The 25,361-nt window shown below is 35.8% G+C and overlaps 1 protein-coding gene across 3 annotated transcripts in view; it reads right to left on the bottom strand.

The window, feature by feature from the left end:
* Gabrb1 (gamma-aminobutyric acid type A receptor subunit beta1) overlaps positions 1-25,361 on the bottom strand; it is a 377,956-nt gene that overhangs the window by 32,610 nt on the left and 319,985 nt on the right. For all 3 annotated transcript variants that reach the window (XR_002483390.3, XM_078021256.1, XM_005319970.5), the window contains 2 exons: positions 2,245-2,382; positions 1,993-2,145 (listed from right to left, as the gene is read on the bottom strand). Coding sequence is in view for 2 of the 3 variants with exons in the window: in XM_078021256.1 (XP_077877382.1) it covers positions 1,993-2,145; positions 2,245-2,382 (291 nt within the window). In the remaining variant the exon portion in view is untranslated. The remainder of the gene's footprint in view (positions 1-1,992; positions 2,146-2,244; positions 2,383-25,361) is intronic.

The following is a 25,361-nucleotide window of genomic DNA, read 5'->3' as shown; positions in this document are numbered from 1 at the left end:
TTGCTAATAGTGTAATAGTTGTATTGCTGAATAATGAATATTTTGTGTTGATGGTGGTGATTATGAAATAATTGGGAAAAATATAAAATAAAAAAGAAGTTGGAATCTTGGGTAGATAGTTTGATACTTACATTACACATTCATACTGTGTTTTACAATTTTAAGTGCCTACAGTTATGAATTATTTTCTCTGGCTGTCATAACAGCTCACTGTGATTAGTGGGCTATATTATTTGTGGGAAACACATTATTTCTGTTTTAACCTGAGTGAATAGAAATTCTATGATTAGTTATTTTGCTGATGGTTTCCAAGCTAAAGGGCAAAAAAAAAAAAAAACACAATAAAATGTTTAAAAAACAGCAGTTAAAATAAACACAGAGATATAAGAAGGTAATAAATGAGACTTGATGGAAGTCTTTAAAAATAAAGACAGGAAGTGTGAGATGGATAGAAAGACAAAGGGAATGGGAGATAGCAAAAGAAAACAAGAGAAGATAGTTCACACTCATTTGGCAGAGTGTTCTAGATGTATAGATTCCTTCTTTGACTATTCAACTTTTCTAAAAAACATAGCCTATATATTTTTATTAGTGTATCATAGTTATATATAATTTGGGGGTTCATTGTGACATAATCACACATGCATGAAATATAATTTGCTCCACTTCAGACTTCAGTATTGCCTCTATCACTCCCTGTCTCCCTCCTGTTCCCCTTCCTCTACTTTACTGATCTTTCCTTTATTTGTTAAAGGTTTTTAAAAATTGGTGTGTTGTAGATATGTATAAAAGTGAAATCCATACAAATGGTATATTCATACAAGTGCATAGCATAGTTTGGTCAATTCATTCCACGGTTCCTCTCTTTACCTGTCAACTTTTTGAAGATTGGATAAAATAGAAAGTCAGGTCTACTACATGAAAGCTAAACTAGTTCAGATCATTGATTAATTCAAATATGCAGGACTGATGAAATGCCATTATCTCATTTTTTTGGAAGAAAACTTTAAATTTCATCTAGTATAATTCTAGTTAATGTGTTTGACAGAAATTTACAGATTTACTAATTTTATTTCTGCTTTTATTCTTTGATTTGAAGTTTATGAAAATTATCTCCAGAAAGTGATCACCACAATGACTGAGGGTCAAATGTTGAGGGAGATCTGTACAATAGCTCTTTCATTAGACACATCTTAACACACTCTAACTTTCCAAGAAACCATTTAAAGTCTCAAACATAGGCTTTCAGCTTCCAGCTTCCAGCAATTACTCAACAACAGCAAGATTAATTCTGAATTCTGTTCCTCCAGAAAGGAAACACTTTTTTATTTTGTCATGATCACAGATCATTAATATAGTAGATAAATTGTGCCTTATTCAATATAATAACCTCCCTTTAAACGAGACTCATTTTGGTTGTTTTAACCCTGGTGAATATTCTTCAGGGGTAGCATTTCCCAACAATTAATGGACCTTGGTTAATGGTCACAAGGTTTAGCTTTTATTTATTTATTTATTTTAAAAAACTCCTTTTTTTAGTTGCCCATGGACCTTTATTTCATTTATATGTGGTACTGAGAATCGAACCCAGTGCCTCACACATGCCAGGCAAGTGCTCTGTCACCAAGCCACAAACCCAACCCCAAGATTTAGCTTTTCTCCAAGAATTTTTGAAAACAATGAATTGTGTTTTCAGCAGAGAAACAAGGAACAAAAAGAAAGTCATCAAGAAGTTGGTAAAAATTAGTGTAATGAGAATTTTAAAAATATACTTCACAAAGCACTGAAATAATGGGAAATATACTTTAGGATTTTTTTTTTGTAAAATTTCATTGTAAATGTGCTTATACTTAGATGTTTTATATCTAAGTACTCTTCTGGCAATCTACTTTGGTTTGCTGTAAGAGAGTTCTTACCTATGATTCCTAATATTGGTTATTTGTTTGAAGGTACTACTCATTAACTCTGCAAAAAATACTGGGAATGCATTACCTAGTGCAACTCTGGCTGCAGATGCATCATAATTGATCCAAAAAGACACCCAGGACAGAATTGTAATCAGCGTAGAAGGCATGTAGGTTTGCAAAATGAAGTAGCCAATGTTTCTCTTTAGACGGAAACTTAGTGACAGTCGTGGATATGCCCCTGAGTTGGAAAAAGAAAATGAAAAAAATATCAAATCATCATTGATTGTAGTTATCTTCTTCCTTTCAAATAGTGTTTCTTTAGGCAAAACTTCCTCACCTGTAGTGAACTCCACCTTCTTGGACACCATCTTGTAGTCAACAATTGAAAACTGAGGAAGCTCAATTTTATTAACTCCTGTTACTGCTCCTTCTCCTCCATTCCAGTAAAACTCAATGTCATCAGTGGTATAGCCATCTGAAATGGAGAAACAGTCCATTACACAGAGTTCAGTTGGTCTAGAAATTCATTTTGAAGACATTTTTGGAGCCAGAGGGAATATTCTTAGCAAATGATTGTGAAGTAGCATTGCTTTAAATTAAGTTGGCATATAGATCTCATGAGGAATGCTGTTTCTAATGAATTGGTAGTGGCTACATTGGGAACGCATCTGGCTTTAGTAGACATAAGATCTAGATTGTGCTGGGTGTGGTCGTATACGCTCGTAATCTCAGACTCAGGAGACTGAGGCAGGAGGATTGCAAGTTCAAGGGCATTCTTAGCCACTTAATGAGACTTTGTCTCAAAATAAAAAATAAGAAGGATTTAGCTCAGTGGTAAAGTGCCCTGGGTTCAATCCCCAGTACAAAAAAAAAAAAAAATCAAGATTGCTTAGTGATATCTGAAGATATCACTGTTGCATATCTATTGTATATTTATTTTCATTATGTTTATCAATGGGCACTCTGGTTAAAGTGAAGGGCAGCTGGATTCCAGGTATTTGGAAATGGATTTTGGCTATACATTATATAGCAACAACAACAACAGCAGCAACAAGTAATAATTATCGAGCACATGTTGGCTAAAAGGGAAACAGAAAGAACAAATGAATGGAATATAGTGGAAGAACAAATTTGTACATATCTATTAAATGATCAAGATATTAAAAATGTATTTCTTTTAGAAAAGTATTGAAGTTTATATTCTTATCCTTTAACTATAGCAATATTATTATAGCTAATTTACAGGTAAAAACTTTAGGAAATGTATCAATTCCTGATAATACTTTGATATTTCCATACTCCTGAGGGTAAGCTTTAGCTAATATGTAGGGAATTGTAGACAGCAGGAAAAGGGTCCACCTTGAAGACTTTGTCATGGAAAGTCCTATGTCAATGGCTTATTTTTTTCCTCCCAGTCTACTCACACTTGCCAGTGGTCAGGCTGTGTTGTAGTTGTGGATAAGAATAACTTGCATAATAAGAATGCATAAATATATTTAAAAATATAAAAGTAATTTGAAGTATATTTAAGATCACAATTTTCTCTTTTTACCAGTTAGAGACAAAGAAAAGCTTTATAAGTTCATTTTCCTTTTATACTCACTTCAAATGAAAAAGTATCGAATCTTTTGTTTCCCTCAGAATTACTGAGGCTTGTGTTTCAAAGGTAACCTATAAGCTCTTTGTAGTAGACATCATACTGACTGACTTTTGATTAAAGCAATAGCACTTTTTCAAGAGATAAAAAAAATGCTTAAAATTTGGAAGTTGAATGCCAAGTGCCAAGGGGTGACCACCAAACTTATTATTGCAGGAATGAAAGAAACTACTCTCCCTCCAAGCTACCTCCTTTTATTTTTTTTTTAAAGGGAAAACAAAGCTGCCTCATCTTTACTGCTTTAAACAGTTCTAATTCTTCTTCAAAAAGCTGTTTTGAATTCTTATCTCTGAACTTATTGAACTCATGACCATTTTGTATATGTTGCTTTTTGGACCTTGTAAAGGTTACCATTTACAGTAAGATGTTTCAGTGTATTTTATTTCTCTTTAAACTATCTCTTTCTAGATCCAAAAATTTGCCCTCTCTTAAAAGGCTAATAATTTTCTATATCCAATAATCCATCCTACAATGACCCAAACACAGAAATAGAAGATATCTGCTTTTAGTTATAATTGCTGATGTCTCAGGGACTGTGAGACCCTCTTTACCTACTGGATTTAGCACAATCTACATGAGGCTAATTGGCATACTGGGGATTTATGACAAGGTTGGGTATGACTGTGAGATAGTTCTTAACATCTCCTTGAGAATCTGATAAGAACCTATGAATAAACTACATAGAGAAGAAACTAGACTGCTTATATTTGTCTATAGATAGATGGATAATCTCCATGTCCAGGAATGAAAAAAGTTGTTTGATAATTTTAGGCTTAGTATGTTAACTAGGTGATAAATTACAACCTTGAGGTAGTCTTTGAACTGTAGGTACCTAAGAGAAAAATATTAAGTACCAGTTAGAGTTGAGAGTCAGAGATAGTGTGCAGTCTGGGGTTGAGAGGGGAAAAGGAAGTGGGTAAGCCAATCAGCACCTCTTGTTATCTAGCACTTGTGAGGAGAGCAGAGTACTTCACTATCTCACCATGAAAAAAGCTGGAAAATGACAATCCATGCAGATTTTAACAGTAGAGTAGTCCCCCTTTATCTGCAGTCTCATTTTTTTTTGTAAGTTCAGTTACCCACAACTGTGATCTGAAAGTATTAAATGGAAAATTCCAGAAATATAGATTTTTAAATTGCACACTGTTCTTAGGAGCATGATGAAATTCCATGCCTTCCTGCTGCTTCTTGCCAACACATAAATCATCTCTTGGTCCAGCCTCTCCATGCTGCACTGTGCATGCTGCCCTCCTGTTAGTACCTTAGTAACCATCTCAGTTATCAGATCACCTGTGATGGCACTGCGGTACTTATGTTCAGGAAACCTTTTCTGAGAGACCGCATTCACATAGATCCATTACAATTTATTGTTATAATTGTTTTACGTTATTATTGTTAGTTGCTGACTGTATCTAATTTAGAAGTTAAACTTTATCATAGGTATATATGTATAGGAAAAACACAGTATCTACAGAGCTTAACATGATTCACAGTTTCAGACACTCACTGGGGGTCTTGGAACATATTTCCCTGCAGATAAGGCAGGACTATTGTATTCAACAATTCATGCAGTCAGTGGTCTACGTCTTTGTTTCCAGGCTCGATTGCACTTTGTTTAACTAAAACCAGTTAGACATAGTGTTCAAGGCACTGAGATAATTACAGATGATTTGGGGGAAAAAGGAATGCTCACTGCATTTCAGGTAGATGCTTGAATTCTTATGGGAACAATAATGGCAACTGGATCCAAAGTAAAGAATAGAGGCCTAGGAATACACTATTATTCAAAGGTTACACAAGAACATTTTGCCACTGAGAGAGAACATCAATTTACTCACACCTAAACAACCTATTTACCAAAGGTTTTTCTTTATGAACTAGTGACTTCACACAGTGTCTCAGAGCCTGAACACTTGGATACCAATGATGTTGTTTCCTAGCAACAAAAACTACACAGAAGCTCTCAAAATTTTCTCTCAGCCCCTGGGGACTTCTTAGCGGTGCAGAAAGTACAGATAAAATTACGTTGATGTCACTGGATGAAGATTCACAGGGCTAGTATAATGTAGAAGTATCTGGATGTTAGTGTCCTTTGCTACTCAAAACATTTTCTTTTGGATGCATTTTCTAATCTGAAATTAAAATTTTTCCCCACTGTGCTTTTTAAAAAATTTTTAAAATTTCTTTTAGTTATATTATATATATGTATATATAATTTAATAATATAACTAATTAAATTTCTTTTAATTAGTTATGACAATAGAATGCATTTATGTATTTTGATTATATCATACATAGATGGGATATATTTTCTCATTTTTCTGAGTGTACATGTTGCAGAATCATATTGGTCATGTAGTCACATGTATACATACAATAATAATTTCTGTTTAATTCTACTATCTTTCCTATCCTCACATTCCCTCCTCTCCCCTCCTATCACTTCCCTCTACCTAATCTAAGGTAATGCTATTTTTCCCTAGTGCCCCCTCCCCACCTTGTCGTGAATTAGCATCCGCATATTAGAGAAAACATTTGGCCTTTGGTTTTGTGGGATTGGTTTATTTTGCTTAGCATGATATTCTCCAACTCCAGCCATTTACTGCCAAATGTCATGATTTCACTCTTCTTTAAAGCTGAGTAATATTCCATTGAGTATATATAACACATTTTTTAATCTATTCATCTATTCATGGACACCGAGGTTGGTTCCATAGTCTAGCTATTGTGAAATGAGCTAGATCTAAATTACAACACTGATGTTGCTGCATTACTATAGTATGCTGATTTTAAGTCCTGTGAGTATAGGCCAAGGAACGGGATAGCTGGGTTAAATGATGGCTCCATTACCAGTTTTTTGAGGAATCTTCATACTGCTTTCCATAGTGGTTACACCAATTTGCAGTCCCACCAGCAATGTATGAGAGTACCCTTTTCACTACATCCTTGGCAACATTTATTGTTGCCTGTATTCTTGATGATGGCCATTCTGACTGGAGTGAGATGAAATCTTAGAGTAGTTTTGATTTGCATTTCTCTAATTGCTAGAGATGTTGAACATTTTTTTCATATATTTATTGATCAATTGTATTTCTTCTTCTGTGAAGTTTCTGTTCAGTTCCTTAGCCCATTTATTGATTGGGTTATATGTTTGTTGTTGTTTTTTTTGATGTTAAGTTTTTTGAGTTTTTTATATATCCTAGAGATTAATGCTTTATTGAAAGTGCATGTGGTAAAGATTTTCTCCCAATCTGTAAGGCTCTCTCCTCATATTATTGTTTCCTTTGCTAAGAAGAAGCTTTTTAATTTGAATCCATTTCATTTATTAATTCTTGATTTTACTTTTTGTGCTTTAGGAGTCTTGTTAAGAAAGTCAGATCCTAGGCTGATGTGGTGAAGATTTGGGCCTATTTTTTCCTTCTCTTAGGCAGAGGATCTCTGTTCTACTGCCTAAGTCTTTGATCCACTTTGAAATGATTTTTGTGCAGGGTGAAAAATAGAGGTTTAGTTTCATTTTGCTACATATGGATTTCCAGTTTTGTCATCACCATTTGTTGAATAGGCTATCTTTTCTCCAGTGAATGTTTTTAGCACCCTTGTCAAGTATGATACAACTGTATTTGTGAGGGTTTGTCTCTGTGTTCTCTATTCTGTACCATTTGTCTACAAGCCTATTTTGGTGCCAATACTTTGTCATTTTTGTTACTATAGCTCTGTAGTATAGTTTAAGATCTGGTATTGTGATGCCTCCTTTTATCACTTTTCTTGCTAAAGATTGCTTTAGCTATTCTGAGTCTCTTATTTTTGCAACTAAATTTCATGATTGCTTTTTCAATTTCTATGAAGAATACCATTGGGATTTTAATAGGATTTGCTCTTGATCTCAGACTTCCCAACCTTCAGAGCTGTGACCAATACATTTCTGTTCATTAGCAATTATTAGTTTGGGGTACTCTCTTATGGCAGCAAAGAACAGATGCAGGCCTAAAACAATTACCTCACAGCAGCTTCCCTGGATAAATTAATTGCTTGGGAATAGGCATATGACCTAAGTTGGTCCAGGCTACAGAAGCCCAGGACTTCATTCAGTAGTTGGAAGAGAGATGATGTCTCTCTCTCTTTTAGCTGTTGCAAACAATAAATCCGGAGTGCAGGGTGGCTGGTCCAGATTACAAGACCATTCCCTATTTATATGACATTAGTTGAACTTGGTTAAAATGTCCTAAATCACACTCAGAGTCAGCATTTCAACCTACCGAAATCAACATCATAGTCTGCCATTCCCTAATTCCTCCTACTCTTCCCACATGAGGGAAGAAATAGGAACTTATCCACATCTCTGCCCTTGTATCTGTTACTCTTTACATTATAGAATTATTAGATATTTGTGATTGTGCATCTCAGAAGCCAAGCAGAAAGTCACTTAGGTCTGATTATTCCAGATCTGCTACAGCAATTATTATGAAGGTTACAATGAATTCCTTTCTCACCCATCTATGAAGCTCCATGATATCTTGATATCCTTAGGAGCAACAAATAAACCACAGAGCTCAGATTTTGAAAGCATTCTCACACTTAAATATAAATCTATGCAACAATCCATTTAATGTCTGACTCCCTGCCCGAGTGGTCTTCCAGGCCCTAGGGTAGTAATCTCACATTTTATCAATCAACTGGGTAATCATGGTTTTAGATAATTATTAGAAAATCTGTCCTTGCAATAAACTTAAAATCAATCTTCTTGTGAACATTCATCATCCAAATCTTGTCTAACCTTTATAATCATAGAAAATAAACCCAGTAGTTTATACATAATGGCATCTCCTGGTTTTAAGAACCTCTGATACTTCCTTTCTGTTTTTCTCTTCAGGCTCTGTTTCTTCCAATTATGTGCTTAGTCTTATTGAGCTCTTTTTTCTGTTCAGTAATTTCCAGTTTGCTTATTATGCCCCTTGACGTATAGAGTTGAGAGGCAGTCATTCTACCTTGTTTTATCTACTCCTTTTTGGGTCATTTGGCTTCATGTCTGTTATTTGCCAGACCTACACCAACGTTAATTCTGTTCTTGTTATTAAACTACTCATGACTGATATAAGAACTAAGCAGCACCAAGATTTAGAATTGCATCGTGTTCTTAGATTTGAGATCTTAGAGTCAGGCATATTTTCTGATTTCTTAAGCAGGCTCTGAAAAGTTCTTGCATTTCTAACCAGATCTAGGACTCAATGCAGGATCAAAATATTTAGTACTCTCCTCACTCCACTCATGCTTTGGCATCTGCTATATTTGGCCAAGTGCAGACTCTCAAAATGACATTTTTAGAGTCTTAATATTTCACATCTGACTGTTCACAGTGCATAGACCATTAATAATCTTTGTCCAAACTAGATCATGTCCATGAAAACACTTAGATCCTAGACATATATTTAAAGATTATCACACACAATGTTGAACAGAATTTACCTGCCACTATAACTTACTGAATCACAGCTGACTTGTTAACATAATGTCATGTTAGTATTCATATTGTATTTTTCTTTATGTATTTTGAAGCCAACAATTTGAGAACCTTGAGGAGCTTGTAGCATGTAGTGATGGATACAATTTTGAAAGACATGCCTTTTACTATAATTCCTTTGATTAAGACAAATGTAAGATGGCAGATACAAAAAGAAAATGTTTTCAAGGTCTGAGCTCTGCAGTTCATTTGTTGCTCCTAAGGATATCAATATATCACGGATCAAGATATCTAAATGGTTTGGTTGATCCTTGGACACCAATGGGGCTCTGGTGTGATGGCTAAGATCTCTTCCCTAGCTTTCTTTACTTGGATTATATCCAGCTTCTTTTAAATTTCCCACTTGCTGAAAATCCCACTGTTATGATCAGAACTCCTGACTTGATCATGGCCCATCCTAATTTCTAAATTTTCTGACCATCAGTAATTTCTCAAAATGAAATTGCCAGGCTGGACTACATGTAACAAATTATACTCTTGGTCTACCCAGCTGTGCTCTCTGGGAACAATTTCTTGTCTGACCCTATTCTGACCGCTACCATTTTTCTTGCTCCATGGTGCTGAGGGCCCTATGTACTGTATCCTGGTACTGTCCAATTCATGCTATTCTTGGTGTGGTTTGCTAGTAAAGACCAGGACATTTCTTATTCTAGTCACTGGTTTTCTAATACAGTAACATAGGTTCAGTTAACTTTTTAGAGTCAAATGAATTTTTACATTTGGACTTAAGTGTAGAATCTAATATTATCCCCGTTAAATTTTATCTAATTAAGTTTGACTCACTGTTTTAGCCTACTGAATTTTTCATTTGTTTGTTTGTTGTTTGGATTCTGATTTGCTCATCTTCCTAGTTTCACATTATCTATTTTGAAAGACATGTCTTTTACCATAATCCCTTTGATTGAGACAAATGTGGGATGGCAGAGACAAGAAGAGAGCCCTGTAACTCTGCTGGTGACATCCCTCTGGGGTTCTAGTAAAAGACTTCAAGTAGCACTTTGTGGGATGACACCACTGCTTTCCCATTTAACATTTGCCTCTTTGTTTTGTCCTTGAGTATGCTTATCCACATCTGTCATGCTTTCTTGATTCACTTATTGTTCAGTCTTATCAAATATGAAAGTGAGATTTGTTTTGACTTGTTTTTAGAGAAATCACCATAGACTACTAATTCCCTTGCTATGGGCTTGAGTTTTTCCTATACTGCATCAATCTCATTGGCCTGCACATTTGCGAATCTTGCCTTTCTTACCTTCTGGAACAATGGACTGGTATATTTCATTCTAATAACACCAACAGCCATGTGGTGTGCTAACATCAGGCTCATTTAAAAAACTTCCCCCCATGTTGTCCAGCTTCCTTTAATAAATGCTAATTAATCTATATTGCATTAATTTATGCAGGTGAATATATTTTAGGGAAATTATTGTCCAAACATCTGAAATAAGGTAACTTTATTTTTTTGCCTTATTGCCAAAATCAATGGTGAAGTAAAAGATGATCACACATGGAAATATTAATCCTACTATTAAATATTTGTCTTGATATGCTTGTTACCAATAAAATTTTCTCAATACAAAAGCCTTAGGCCATCCATCTAATAGGCAAAAAAGATAATAATTTATGTCTCAGAAAAAAATCCCTTCTTCATATATTTCTGTGGCATAATAAGAAATAATGTGTTTGTTCTGTGTCCTTTGTTTGTGACACAGATCTCCTAAATCCCTTGGAATTTTCTGGTTGTCAAGAGCATTGTTGTTCAATGAGATGATTCTGCTGAGCCCCCAGACAGTTTCACCATGGGGGTAAATTGCAAAACAATAACAGTGAAACAAAACCTCAACTTTCAGCCTAGCGCCAGCCCCTGGAGAGGAAAGAGGGGCTAGAGAGTGAGTTAATAATCAATCATGCCTAATGATGAAACCCCCAGGTAAACCCTAGATGATGGGTTTTAGAGAGCTTCTGGGCTGGTGAGCACACCCAGGTGCTGTGAGTGTGGCACCTCTGAAGGACATGCAAGTTCTGCACCCCCTTCCCCACCCAGACATACCTGGCTGTTTGCCTCTCTCCAGTTTCCCTCTAACCTGGGTGTCAGGGAATCCCCCCACTCCCAACACCCAGGGTGGAGGGGACTTTATACAAAATATCATAGTTTAAAATAAATTCTTTTCCTGAACTCTGAGAGCTGTTCCAGCTAATTATCAAATATGTGAGCAGGTGTGTGAGAACCTCCAGTCTGTGACCAGATGAGATAGAGGTGTGGCTAGCCTGGGATCCGATATTCAAGACTGGCATCTGAAGTGAAGGCAGTCTTGTGGGACCTAACTCTTAAACCTGTGGAGTCTGAAACTAACTCTGGGTACTTAGTGTCAGAATTGAACTGAATTTTTGGACCCAGTTAGTGTGAGAATAATCTGTAGATTTTCTATCAGAAGTGTGGTGAGTGAAAGCAGTTCAGAATTTTCAATTATGTTAACAATTACGGTATGGATTTTTCTGGACTACCTCCCCGTCAGATTTCTTTTACAGACTTGAAACCATTTTATCTTGTCTATACATTTAAAGAACATTCTGATTCCTTGTATCTCCCTCCTTTAAACAATTACTTGGTTGAAAGGTGGGAATAAATTGGGACTATTATCTCTCATTCTAATGTCTGCAAAGATCTGGGTACAACCTTCTAAAAGAGGTGAATTTCACAGAACTGCAATCAAATAAAGCACGTACTCCTTCCAAAGTTGCTGAGAAATCTGTTTCAAAATGTGGGAGACTTTTTACTCAATATTGCTGTCACAGAATGGAGAGGGCCTTGCCTTTGATGAGGTCGGGGGTTATTGTGATTGGATGTCACTTCTGCTAGTAAGTTCTGCTCTTGTTAAAACTCCTCTCTACTTTAAAACAGCTGTTAGGTTGTAGGCAAAATCCTTTATGATGATATTCTCCAAAAAGTGAAATGACCACAATAACTTTGACATATGTAAAAATTAACCTTATAAGAGAATCTAAACAAGTGTATCAATATCACATGTTATCTAAAATAATTTTAAAATATGACTTAAGATTGGGTGTTGTTTAAAAATGCCCGATCTGTTTGGAATTGTTAAAGTTGTGCATCATTGGTTATTGGAAAGAATCAAAAATCAATCAGGACTAGTTTAGAGAGGGAAATCACTTCCACTCTTGATAACCACTTAATAAGCAAATGTGTCTTTAATTTTCTCAAGCATAAAGTACCTCTGAAGACAAAATAGACTATAAATAAGTAAAATAGAAACCAAGGCAATTATCCAGATAACTTAAATGTAACTTAAATGTACACACAATCAACTAAAACCAGTCATTGTATAATGTTAAGAGAAAACAATAAAAAATGTTCGAGTGTATTCCTAATCAAGAATATGTATGGATAGTTAATAGTGATTATTTGTGTATGTTAGTATTATGGGTCATTTTGTTTCAAAAATTTATGTGATGAACATCTAATGATTTTGAAATTGAGACTTCAATAAGTTATTTTTATGTTCTAGAATTTGCCTAAATATATTTAGGGAAAGTAAATGTCAAATCCATGAAAAATTTTCAAACAACCTGTAGAGGGCACTCAAGACCTTTCAGATCATTTGGCAGAAACTCCAGATAGCCTCTGAAGATTTTATTCCTTTGTGTTAGAGGAGTTTTTTGATTTTTCTATGATGATTTTAACTTTGGATCACTGATTATCACAAGATTTTATTTTGAAGTTTATTTTTATTAAATGATGCTAGAACAATTAGGTTTAATATACCTTGTCATAAATTTAGATTTTCAACTAGGAATGTATTTAAATACGTGCAACTGTAATTGATCACTAAAGTATTTGTAACAAGTGACCTGTTTTGGTATATTTAAAGCTTAAGTTATAATATTTTCACTGACATCTTTCAAAGGATATCCTGAGTTATTTTAGCTATACAGATGTATTAACACAAATCATAACAAATGATATGAATCCATTCTTCACATCTCTCACTTATGATTATACATAGCTAGTAGTAATAAAATATGTCAACTTAAAAAAATCACTACATCAAGCCAGAGCTGGCTTTTCATCCTTATTAACTTGTTTTCCTAGATCCTAGTTTCTCTTAGGTTGAATTTATGATTTTAGTCTCATATCTCTTATTCACTCACAGATAACATGTTTTGAAACCCACTCAATTCAGTTTCTAAATCTGATGCCTTTCCCATCTGTGAAAGTATGTGGTTCCTGCCCTGGATTTTTGCAAATGTATTGTATACTACCTATAATAATCATGTAGTACCAAGCTCTTGTATCTAAAAAAGAAAGTGAATTTTATTTCCCAGCAAGACAGTTTTTCTCTGGCAGTATTCTGCTGTCTTTCAGCATCCCATGTTATTTGGATCTCTTCTAGGATCAGGTTGCATAGCCTTTGCAACTAAAAGGCTGTGAGCTTTTGTGGCTCACAAATGATTATGTGTTATTGTATAATTTTTTGGCTTTTGAAATCCATGTGAATAGAATGTTGTAGAACTGACAGTTCACAGTTGTTTGTATCTATAGCTTATCTGTGCTCATTCCCAAGTGCTATATTGGTGTCACAGAGGTTATTGTGGTAGGCATGTTGGGCACATTAATATCTGTGTTTTAAAAATTGCATTGGGTCTGGGCATGATGGAAAAAAAACTTATCCGATTATTATATGGTTTTGCTGGAATTGAGTTTTCACTTGGTGTAATTTGGCAGTTACATTGATGAAACATGTGGCTTGCTGCCATTTTATTTATGTTGAAGGTTTTATTTCAGAGGCCCATGAAATAGGAAGACAGGCAAAGACAAATTCATCTTTAGAGTTACCTGGTGTAGAATAATTTGGGAATAGCCAGTTGGAAAGGGCATTGCTGTGTAGCTTTTGCCCAATCTCAGGCATGGGAAGAAAAGCAGTGATTATAATTTTCACTTTTCAGGTGGGCAAAATGAAAGTGCAGACTTTCATGACCTGATTGGGAAGGCTGAATGCTTCCAAGTTTCTATCTGTGGAAATGGGGCCAATAATTTGTGCTACCTGACTCATAGGGAAGATAAAAAAGGTCATTTTACAAAGTTACAGCTGCAGAGTGCTTCTTAGAAGCAATCCATCATCAAAACACTTAGAAGCATTACACAAGCATCACATGTTGCTTCAGAATGGGTGAGAGCAGTGGTTCTAAAGTGGATTTCCACTGCTAGCGCACCTTTGTCTATTTTTGGTTGTCATAATTGAGGGAGGGTTGCTACTGTTATCTAGTAGGTAGAGGTCAGAGGTGCTGCCAAACTTCTTACAACTGTCAGTGGCCCACAAGAAAGAATTATCCAGCTCAACACATCAATAGTGCCAATGTTGAGAGCCCTGATCCATTGCTATTGGATGCTGTGGTGGGCACAATGGTTCATGTTAAAACCATTTGTACTGGTGATATCATAAGTGGTGCATAATTGATGCCTAAATTTATTCTAAGGGGACAGAACTTTTAGGAAAGGGAGATGCTGAGTCATTTTGTAATCAAGTCACAAATAGAATTTCTTCACCATGTTTCAAGTGCTTTTTCTTTCACACACCCTAGACAGTAAGTACAATGGTGATCACACACTTTTGGGGTGGGGTACAGGGAAAAGAGGTCATTGGAGAGCCCAAATAATAAGCATGTTGAATCCTTTACTTTTTATTTTAAAAAGAAATTAGCCTGAAAGTAAGATAAAAAGATGTTTACACTTTTAAGATGCCTGAAGAATTCTCTTCATTCTGAACTCTCCCAACTCATACATTGGTTAAAGACATTTCAGGGAAGAGGTAAGGGGGTAGAGAAGTAGGGAGGAAAGAAGAGTCAGATTTGAAATTTGGAAGGCTTCTGTTTGTGTCCCCTCAAGATGGGTTCTGCTGTGGTAGTCTGATGTTAGATAGCCTCTTTATAGTTCTGAGATATCTAGAACCTATAGGAAATCCCCAAACCCAATAACAAAACCCAACAAACCCCATTAGAACACAGAAATATACCCTAATAGACATTTCTCAAAGAAAAAATAAAAATGGGCAATGGCCATATGAAAAACAAAATGTTCAACATCACTAATCATCAGGGAGACACAAATCAAAACTACAATGAGATATCACCTCACTCCAGTGTGAATGTCTATCAGAAAAAGACAAAAACCAAATGCTGGTGAGAAGATGGAGAAAAAGGAACTTTAGCACATAGCACATATGGGAATATAATTGAGTACAGCCACTGTGGAAAACAGTATGGAGGTTCTTCAAAAAATTGAAAAAAGAGCCACCATGTGACCGTGACCCAGCAATCCCACTACAGCATATATAGCCAAAAGAAATTAGTGCATCAGAGAGACATCTGCACCTGCATACTTATTGCAGCAGTATTCATAAAAGCTGAGAAGTGGGAACAACCTAAATGTTTATCACCTGATGAATGAATAAGGAAAAGTGATACATATACACCATGGAATACTATTCAGCCATTAAAAGATGAAATCCTGTCATTTGTGACAGTATGGATGGAAGTGGAGATTATTGTGTTTAGTGAAATAAGCCTGGTGCATAAAGCTGAGAACTGCATGATATCACACTTACATGGAATCTAAAAAAGTTTATCTCATAGCAATTAAGAGCAGCATTATGATCACCAGAGGCTGGGGAGGGTGGGGTGAGGGAGGGAAAGGGAGAGTTTGATCAGTAGTTGCTAGGTGACCACTCTCCTGCTGAGCCATAACCCCAGCTCCAAGAAAAGAAGTTCTAAGGCATGAGTAGACACCAGCCTTGTAGAGGAGGCAATTTGTTCCACCACTGGTAGAAGAGACAGGGTGGCCTGTTAATTCTGTTAAATGCCAGGATAATTTTGTCCTTACAGTGGGTTTATGAAAATTGGGTAGGATTTTAGAGAGACCCTGGTTGCAAATAAGCACTGGGAAAGGACCATGGTCCTGGAAGAAATCTCAGACTCACCTCATTGAGAGATGGCCCATGTCAGGTATCAAAGACCAGTGAGGTTTAAGCCACTCTGGTTACTAATTTTCATTTCAAAAGGAAGATTTTGACAAGGATGCTTTTATAGAGCTTTAGTACTCCTTGGAATTCTTTGAGAAATTCCATATAAATATTTATCCTTGCAACTCCACGGTTTGGCTACTTCTTCCCTGTTGAAGTTACCTTTAACTAAAAGCTGTTATTACTTGGCAGGCAACTGCTTGTTGACTCTTGGTTAAAGGCTCCATATAGCAGATCTTTTAATTTGGAGGCAAGTAACATGCATTGCAAGAAATTTCAGAGTAGTTGTTATATAAAGAATATGTATAGAGAATTAGAAATTCTGCTCCAGAATAAACCCTGGAGATAAACAGTAGTGATTACCCACTCCATGTTGAAAGCATCCATGTCTCCTTGTGATCATATTCACAGCTGCCCTCAATTTAATATCTGTCATGGGTCAGATACAGAGACAGGCACTTTACATACATGAGCACATCCTTCCATCCTTACAGAGGCATTTGGGAAGAAATTATCATCTCCATTCTAAACATTACAAAACTGAGGCTCAGAAAGTTTAAGTGACATGGCCACCAGCCCAGTGTTCATTTTCTCCAAAATATTTCTTCCCTACCACTCTGCCTAGTTTTATACTAATTAGTTTATACTACTAGTTCTTAACTTTCAGTTTCATGCCATAGGAAGAATTATTCTGTATCTTATTAGGTAGAAAGACTTGATATTTGGGCATTTTGGGATCTAAAATAGCATTAAAAATTTTTTGGAGCATTATAGTTATACATAATAATTAGGTTCAGTTTTACAAAATCACAGTGCATCCCTGTGCCCCCCATTTCCTTTCCATTGACCCTCCCAACTTCCACTTCCTCTATCCTGATCTTCCTTTCACTTTATCTATTTTTGGTTGATGCTTTATAGATATATATAAAGATGGAATTCACTGTGGCATATTTATAATGCATATAGCATGATTTTGATAAATTCATTCCATATTCCCCTTCCCTTTTGATCTTCTTCTACTCCACTGATCCTCATTCTATTTTTATGATATCCAAACTCCTCCAGTCACCCTGCCTTTCCCTTCATTTTGCTTTAGCTTCCACATATGAGAGAAAACATTCAATCCTTGATTTTTTGAGTCTGGTTTATTTCACTTAGCATTATGTTCTCCATTTACATCTATTTACCAACAAATGCCATAATTTCATTCTTTGTTACGGCTGAGTAAAACGCCATTGTGTTTGTACACCGTATTTTCTTAATCCATTTATCTAAATGATAGAACCACCTGGGCTGGTCAATTACTTGTAATTGTGAATTGTGCTGCTATAAACATTAATGTGACTGTATCAGTATGGTACACTGATTTTAGTTCTTTTGGATAAATACCAAGGAGCGAGATAGCTGGGTCATATAATGGTTCCATTTCTAGTTTCTTTTTCTTTCTTTCTTTTTTTTTTTTTTGGAATTGCCATACTGCTTTCCAGAGTTATTGTGCTAATCTGCATTCTCACCAACAATATATAAGCGTAACTTTTCCATACATTTTCACCAATATTTATTATTTGTATTCTTGATAATCAGCATTCTGAATGGAGTGAGATTAAATTTTTGTGTAGTTCTGACTTTCATTTTCCTCATTGCTGCAGATGTTGACAATTTTTCCATATATTTGTTGGCCATTTGTGTTTCTTCTTTTGAGAACTGTCTGTTTAGTTCTTTTGCCTGTTTATTGATTGGGCTGGATATTTGTATGTGTGGTAAGCTTTTTGAGTTCTTTATATAGTCTGATATTAATCCCCTGTCAGAGGAGTAGCTGGCAAAATTTTTTTCCCCATTCTTTAGGCTTTCTTTAAGCTCTTAATCATTTTCTCTGCTGTGCAGAAAGTTTAATTTGATGCCATCTCATTTATTGATTCGTGGTTTCATTGCTTGCATTTAGAGGTCTTGTTAAGGAAGTCTGTGACTGCACCAATATGATGGAGTGTTGATTCTATTTCCTTCTAGCAGTTGCAAAGTTTCTGATATAATTTCAAAGTCTGTGTTTCACTTTGATTTGAATTTTGTGCAGGATAAGAAATGGGGATCTAATTTCATTCTTCTACATAAGGATATCCAGTTTCTTTTAATTGTTAAAAAAGCTATCTTTTCTCTAATATACATTTTTAGAACCTTTTCAAATATAAGATGCTTGTAAGTATATGGATTTGTCTCTGTGTCTTCTATTCTCGTCCTTAGTCTTCCTAGTATTTTGATAGGAATTGCATTGAATCTGTATATTGCTTTCAGAGTATGGCCATTTTGACAATGTTAATTCTGCCTATCCAAGAACATGGGAGGTTATTCCATATTCTAAGGTCTTCAATTTCTTTCTTCAGTGTTTTACAATTTTTACTGTAGGAGGTCTTTTATCTCCTTGGTTAGATTGATTTCCAAGTATTTTATTTTTTTTGAGATTATTGTGAATGGGATAATTTTCTAATTTGTTTTTCAGAAGAAGCACTGTTGTAGCACAGGAAAGCTGCTATTGATTTATGAATGTTGATCTTGTAACCTGTTACTTTGCCAAATTCATTTATCAGTAATAGAAGTCTGTAAATGTTATGTGGTGTTTTTTTTTTGTGTGTGTGTTCTAGATCATGTCATCAGAAAACAGATAATTTAACTTCTTATTTTCCCATTTCAATCCCTTTAATTGTCTTCTCTTGCCTAACTGCTGTGGCTAGAGTTTCAAGACCTATATTGAATAGGAGTGGTGAGAGTGAACATCTTGGCTTGCTCCTGACTTTAGAGGAAATGTTTTCAGTTTTTCTCTGTTCAGTATGATGTTGACTTTGGGTTTGTCATAGATAGCCTTTAAAATGTTGAGGTAAGTTCCTTCTAAACATAGTTTCTTTGATTTTAAAAAGCAATACACAAATCATTTTGAATCCATTGCCACAGAAGAGAAAAATCATATTCATGCACCACTGTGCCTGGATATCATAGATAATCAATTCATTTTTAAAATTAATGGGGGCTTGATTTTATCAAAGGCCTTTTCTGCATCTATTGAGATGATCATATTAATCTTGTCCTTAATTCTATTTATGTGTTGAATTACATTTATTGATTTGTTTATGATGAACCAACCCTGCATCTCTGGGATAGAACCCATTTGATCATGATGTATTATTTTCTTCATGTGTTTTTGAAAATAGTTTGCTAATGATTTATTGAGGATTTTTACATCTGTGTTCATATGGGATATTTGTGTATAGTTTTCTTTCCTTGATATGTCTTTGTCTGGTTTTGATATCAGGTTATACTAGATTCATGGAGTGTTCCTTTTAATTTCACGAAATGATTTGAGAAAGATTGGTGTTAGTTCCTCTTTAAGGGTCTGTAAGAACTCATTTGAGAATCCATTTGGTCCTGCTCTTTTCTTTGTTGGAAGGCTTTTTACTGCTGTAAAATAGCCATTTCATGTAATTAAACTTACTATACTTCCTATAGAATAGTATATTTAGATTTAACACAGAACAATATATTATAGTAGAAGAGAATATGTTCAATACTAAAGAGTACTTACTGCAGTAAATAATGGTATCTTGAGTGGTAGACCCAGCTCAGTCAAGATTATGCATTTTTGTTATTATAGAAGTTGGCTGACTGATTCTGATCTCTTGACCTAACCACATCTAAGATTACATGGTTAATCTATAATATTCAATACAATGAGGAATTTGTAAAGCAATACACAAGTCATTTTGAATCCATTACCACAGAAGAGAAAAATGTCAATGTAGTTATTGTATGATGGAGAGAAACACACAAGGAATCCAAGGCCTGGATTCTGCGCTCAGTTCTGCCATCTATGACCTTTGGTAAGATATATTCATCCTGATTTTCAGCTGTCTCCTCTATTAAATGAGGCTAATCATAGCTAGTTCAGAGTTTTGAGGATTAAATTACTCAATAGCATGCCTACCATGTCTAGGCAAGGTGATAGCTCAAATAAGTCCTTATCCTGACTTTATTCAGAAAGAATTCATTATTTAGAAGAGGATAAAGAAATAAATACATACACTAAGATATGAAAGTGCTAAAATAAAGGTGAATGTACAAGTGCTTCAGGAATACTGAGAAGGAAATATAGCATTTGTCTACTGGAAAAAAATCCCAAGAGAAGAAAGCTCATCTCTCTTATTTGTATCCTAATAAATTCTTATGAAATATTAGTTGAATAAATGGACCTGTGAGAGATGAGGAAGAAGTTTGAGAATTAAACTTGAGTCTCTTTTTCTCTGCCAATTTCTCATGACCCTATCAAAACATGTCAGCCTTGTTTGTGTCCCTACACTTTCTGTAGTGGTTTGGAGCCCCTCCACCCCAAACAAAAGCAACTCATGAGTTAGATAATGTAGGAATGTGAAGTGGTGAAATTATCAGATTATGAGAACTATCACCTAATCAATGGATTTATTTATTTGATGGATTATTAATTTGAATGGATACCTGAATATTAGGGCATGGCTGGAAGAAGTAGATCATTGGGGGTTGTCCTTGGGGATCATATTTTGTCTCTGGGTCCTGTGTCTTTCTGCTTCCTTGATACCATGAACTAAACAGCTTTCCTCTGCCATGCCTATCCTCCATGATGTTCTGCTTTACCTCAGACCCAGAGCAATGGAGTCTATAGCTATGGACTGAATCTCTGAAACCATGAACCCCAAATAAACTTTACCTCCTCTAAGTTGTTATTTTCAGGTATCTTGGACACAGCAATGGAAAGCTAACACACCTCCCATGCACTTCTTAATGCTAAAATCATCAATGGATTATGAACTCCCATTTTTTGAATCAAATGTATGGAAGATGATATGCCATGAGCTTTGTAATGTTTTGAACAACCAATAAAAAAAATAAAATAAAATCATCAATGGTGTCTTAACTGCCAAATCAATGTTTGTTGTTACTGGTCACTTTTCTTTTGGAAACTCTTACTTCATGCCATTTTTTTGAATGCACATGTCTGGGTTCTCTTCTTGTCTCTCTGACAGTTTTCTCTCCTCCTCTTAGAATTTTCTCTCAAATTAAAAATGCTGATGTTCCTTAGGGAATATTTTATTCTTCTTGGATAGTACTTCCTGTTTTTATTTTAATTATTAATGATTTCTAAGTCTTATCTCCTAGACAGAATTCTTCTTTTAGATTTAGATTTAAAATTTCCAATAGCCTGTCATCTTCTAAAGAAAATTAACTTGGTACATAAAAACTAAAAATGTTCAAAAATATTAGTTTATCCTTCAAGCATTTTGTCCCTGTTCTAGTACCCAACCCTCTTTGCTCTGAGTTCAGGGCACTAATCATTCATAGCAGGCATTTTTAATTCTTTCTTCTCACTTACTGTGTAAGGTTTTACTCTTAGAGGTTTTCCCCTTCCTGGACATATGGAAGATCACTCCAAACCTCTTGAAATTAGGCAGGAAATGAGACTCATTCTAGTTAGTGGTCTGTAATAGTGGCAAGTTTACTTCAGACCCATGAATCTCCATGGTCATCCTCTTGCTATAATGACTCAGAATATTTTTTTTTCCAGATTGTGCTGATTTAAGGTGACAGGACTTCTAACTGCACTGCTGAGATATTCTGTGGAGCAGACCCTTCCCATCAACTCAAGATAGACATGTTCTGCAAACAAGATAGAATGGTTGTTGTGGGATGTCCTTGAACATGACCTAGCTCTCCCACTGACTAATACATCAAACTCATCTAATACATAAAACTTCTTTCAGATTTTTAATTTTCCTGACTCTATTATCTTAATTCTATTCGTAATTGCTTTTCTGGATTGCTTCCACAACCTCCTAACTGGATTCACTAGCTGCTCAAATTTTAATACCTTCAAACCCATCTTCTACACATCCACCAGAATGTTTAATTTAAAATACAAATAGGACAATGTCACTCCCAGCTTGAAATATTTTAATGATTCCCTCATTACCTCTAACAGTAATTTTAAAACTTTGTTTCCTGGAACAATTAATTGATGTTCTGGAAAAAAAAATTCTAAAAGACCAGTGTCCCCAGGTTCAAGAAGATTAGGCAGTGATGCCTGAAGGTTTACAAATGCACATCAGTTGGATATCAAAATATCATATAATAAACACATTAGTGAAACTTATTTAGCATATTTCTTTCTCTGAATTATAGGACTTCTAATAATTTTTAGAAGTCTTTTAGCACGGGAATATTGTAATAGTGTTCTACCTCTTTCTCTGGCTTATGTGACTCTGGGATCATCTTCTATCTCTCTAGCTTTACTTCCTACCACCTTCTGCAGTTGATGCTCCAGCAACAAATGTGTTCAGATCTTTCATGCATTGTGCATGGAAGAAACTTGCCTTCAGCATTGCAATTTGCTTCAAATAGAATGCCATGTCTCTTATTCCATGCACGTCACTCTGATGACACCTAGTAAGCCTTTTATTCTGGGTCCAGATGATGTTTGCTGCAGGAGTCTATGATAGAAGGCCTAAACTTACGGTTTAATATTATGTGCTGCCTTGACATCTGGTGAAAAAAGAAGGGTCTCAAATGGCATCACTTTGAGTCCCCTCACTTTTGGGGATGTTACCCCATATAAATCATTTTCCTTATTATGGTGGCAGGCACAGTTCCTGCTTAGCCATGAGTGGTGAGTTTCAGTGTCCTGCCAGCCTGTGGAATTATTCAAACATGTCAATCACATATGTCCTGTGGAAACCAGAGGGCATCCCACCCTCTTGACTCTACAAAGCCTGCCTCCCACAGCCCTTGACTAGTCACTCTTTTCCTGGGTGCAACCCTCATATGGCCTTACATGTTATATGGTATATTCTCCTCACATTCTCCCCTATCTGAACACACATGACTAATAAACTGCTATTGATCTCACTTGTCCATTGTCAGGTGTTGACACGTGTAGCCCTTCCTATAACTTTAGGACAGGAATCCCTCTATCACCAGCAACCTCTCTCCTTAGCAACAGATACCTTCCTGGCTTGTCTCATAGCTATCCTAGTTTTCAACCCAACTCCTAAAGCACTCTGCATTTTGCCTTGCACTGGCCAGATTTCATTGTAATTACTTTATGAGTCTGTCTCTGTATTAGACTGTGTTCTCCTTAAGGTCAGAGATGAGGTTTCACTAATTCAGTGCACAGAGTTGTCACAATGCTATTTGTAAATCTAGCAATAATATTTATTACTGAGCACTTTTGCAAATCACAGTCAAGATTCCACAAGACTGGTATTGTCCCTATGCTACAGATGAAGAAATTGAATCCCAGTTGAGCAATTGTCTCTAAAACCACAATGTTTTAAGAAGCACAATGGGTTCTTGAACCTGGCTTTCTCCCTTAAGATTATCATTTTGTATGTAGGTAGATATACTGCTCTTCTCAGTCACTGAGGCTGTCATGTGCCAAATGATTTCATGATGTAAGAGTGAAATTCAGGAAATTCCTTCTTCCAAAATTAGTAAATAACTAGGCAAAGAGCTACTAAGAACTTCATATTATGGAGAGATCTGAAATCAGTTGAGATAATGTTTTTACATCTGGGTATTCTGAGGGACAGCAGTCATTATTGTTTCTACCACTATTCCCACCCCAGTCCAAAGAAAAAAAGAATGAAAGGAAGAAGAAAAGTGAATATGGAGGGAGAAGGTATAAAAGAAGGAAGGAAATTGAGCAATTTACTTTCTAAATTATTATTATTATTGTTATTATTATTATTATTGAAATAACATTTTGCTACATTGCCCAGGCTGGCCTTGAACTCCTTGGTCAGCATGGCTGGGATGATAATCATGTCACTGTGTCAGGATACATAGATAATCTTGTGTTTTTCTCTTCACCAATATTAGGACAAAACCCCAAAAAGAATAAATGGTTATAAGATTGAGAATATCTACAAGAAGGGAACACAATTCCTCATTCCCAGTGATGTCAGGCTAAGACTTGTGAACCTGCCTCTGGTCCTGAAGGGAGAAGGATGTGAGATTGCTTCCACAGGACAGAATGAAAGAGGGGAGGCAAGTCCTCCCCTATGTGGTAAATTAGGTTTCTGTGGCTCAAGTGGACCATCTAAGAGAGCTACCTGCAGGGCAAGTGGACCCAGCAGAAGAAACTTTGGTGACTCCCAAGGACAGAGACCATGTGTGGGTGAGTGTGTATGTGTGTGTGGTAGTTGTTGGTGATATCTCTTTATCTTCACCTCAGGGAATGATTTAGTGAGGGTACAGAAACATATTTAGTCAGATCAGGTTGGTTGGAGAAACATCAACAATCACTTGGTTAGTGTACCAAGATGTTTTCATCCTAAATATATATTCTTCCTCCCAATGTTTGGAGATAAAAGCAGAGTGACAGAGCAAATTTTGTCCCTTCTTTTCACACTGCAATTCCTGGAACTACAAGGTGGAAGTGTGGTGGATGGGAACAGATTGGAATTTTAAAATGGACTGAGATTTTTGACAGCAACTGAAAGTGACCAGAAAATTAAGAACTGACTTGAGAGGTCCTCCAAGACAGGAAAGACAAATTCAATAACATATTCAGGGCTGGGAGAATAAACTAACCCTCTGTTTAATAAACCAGTTGTCTAGGTTGATTGTTATAGTGGCAGCCTCAATTGCATCATGCAAAGTGAATTGAATTCAGTTGGTGGAATGTGGAGGAAAGTTTTGCCAACTCCTGGGGTGAATGCCAGAGACTCCTTCCTGCCTGCAAATTGCAATAGACTTGGAAGCAACTCAGTGGCATCCCTGGGATGTGAAACTCAGGAATTTAGAGGCAACTATTTGCTTCTCTGAAAGGTAGACCTTGAAAAGATAGCACCTGAGCTACACTCTCTCTAAAGTTCCAGATATTTACCCACAATGGACCACAGAATATACCTGCATGTCACCTGTTAATACACACCCAGCAACACTAGCATCACAAGTATCACAAGTATGGTACAGTTTTTTCACCATTAGTCCTAACTTTATATTACTTAAACTTTGCCTAATTATTATTATTCTGAGTGTAAAGCTTCCCATGACTTATCCTTTAATTAAAGGTGAGTTCTCTCCCTCCCTCCCTTCCTTCCTTTCTCTTCCTCTCTCTCTCTCTCTCTCTCTCTCTCTCTCTCTCTCTCTCTCTCTCTCTCTCTCTTTTTCTACCAAATTCTAAATAGTCATTTTTGTGAAGTTTGAGATGAAAATGAAATTATTTC

Source organism: Ictidomys tridecemlineatus, chromosome 9 (genome assembly GCF_052094955.1).
Source record: "Ictidomys tridecemlineatus isolate mIctTri1 chromosome 9, mIctTri1.hap1, whole genome shotgun sequence".
Classification (NCBI taxonomy): Eukaryota; Metazoa; Chordata; class Mammalia; order Rodentia; family Sciuridae; genus Ictidomys; species Ictidomys tridecemlineatus.
Note: the sequence above shows the minus strand (reverse complement) of the source record. Positions and strands in the feature narration are given on the sequence as shown.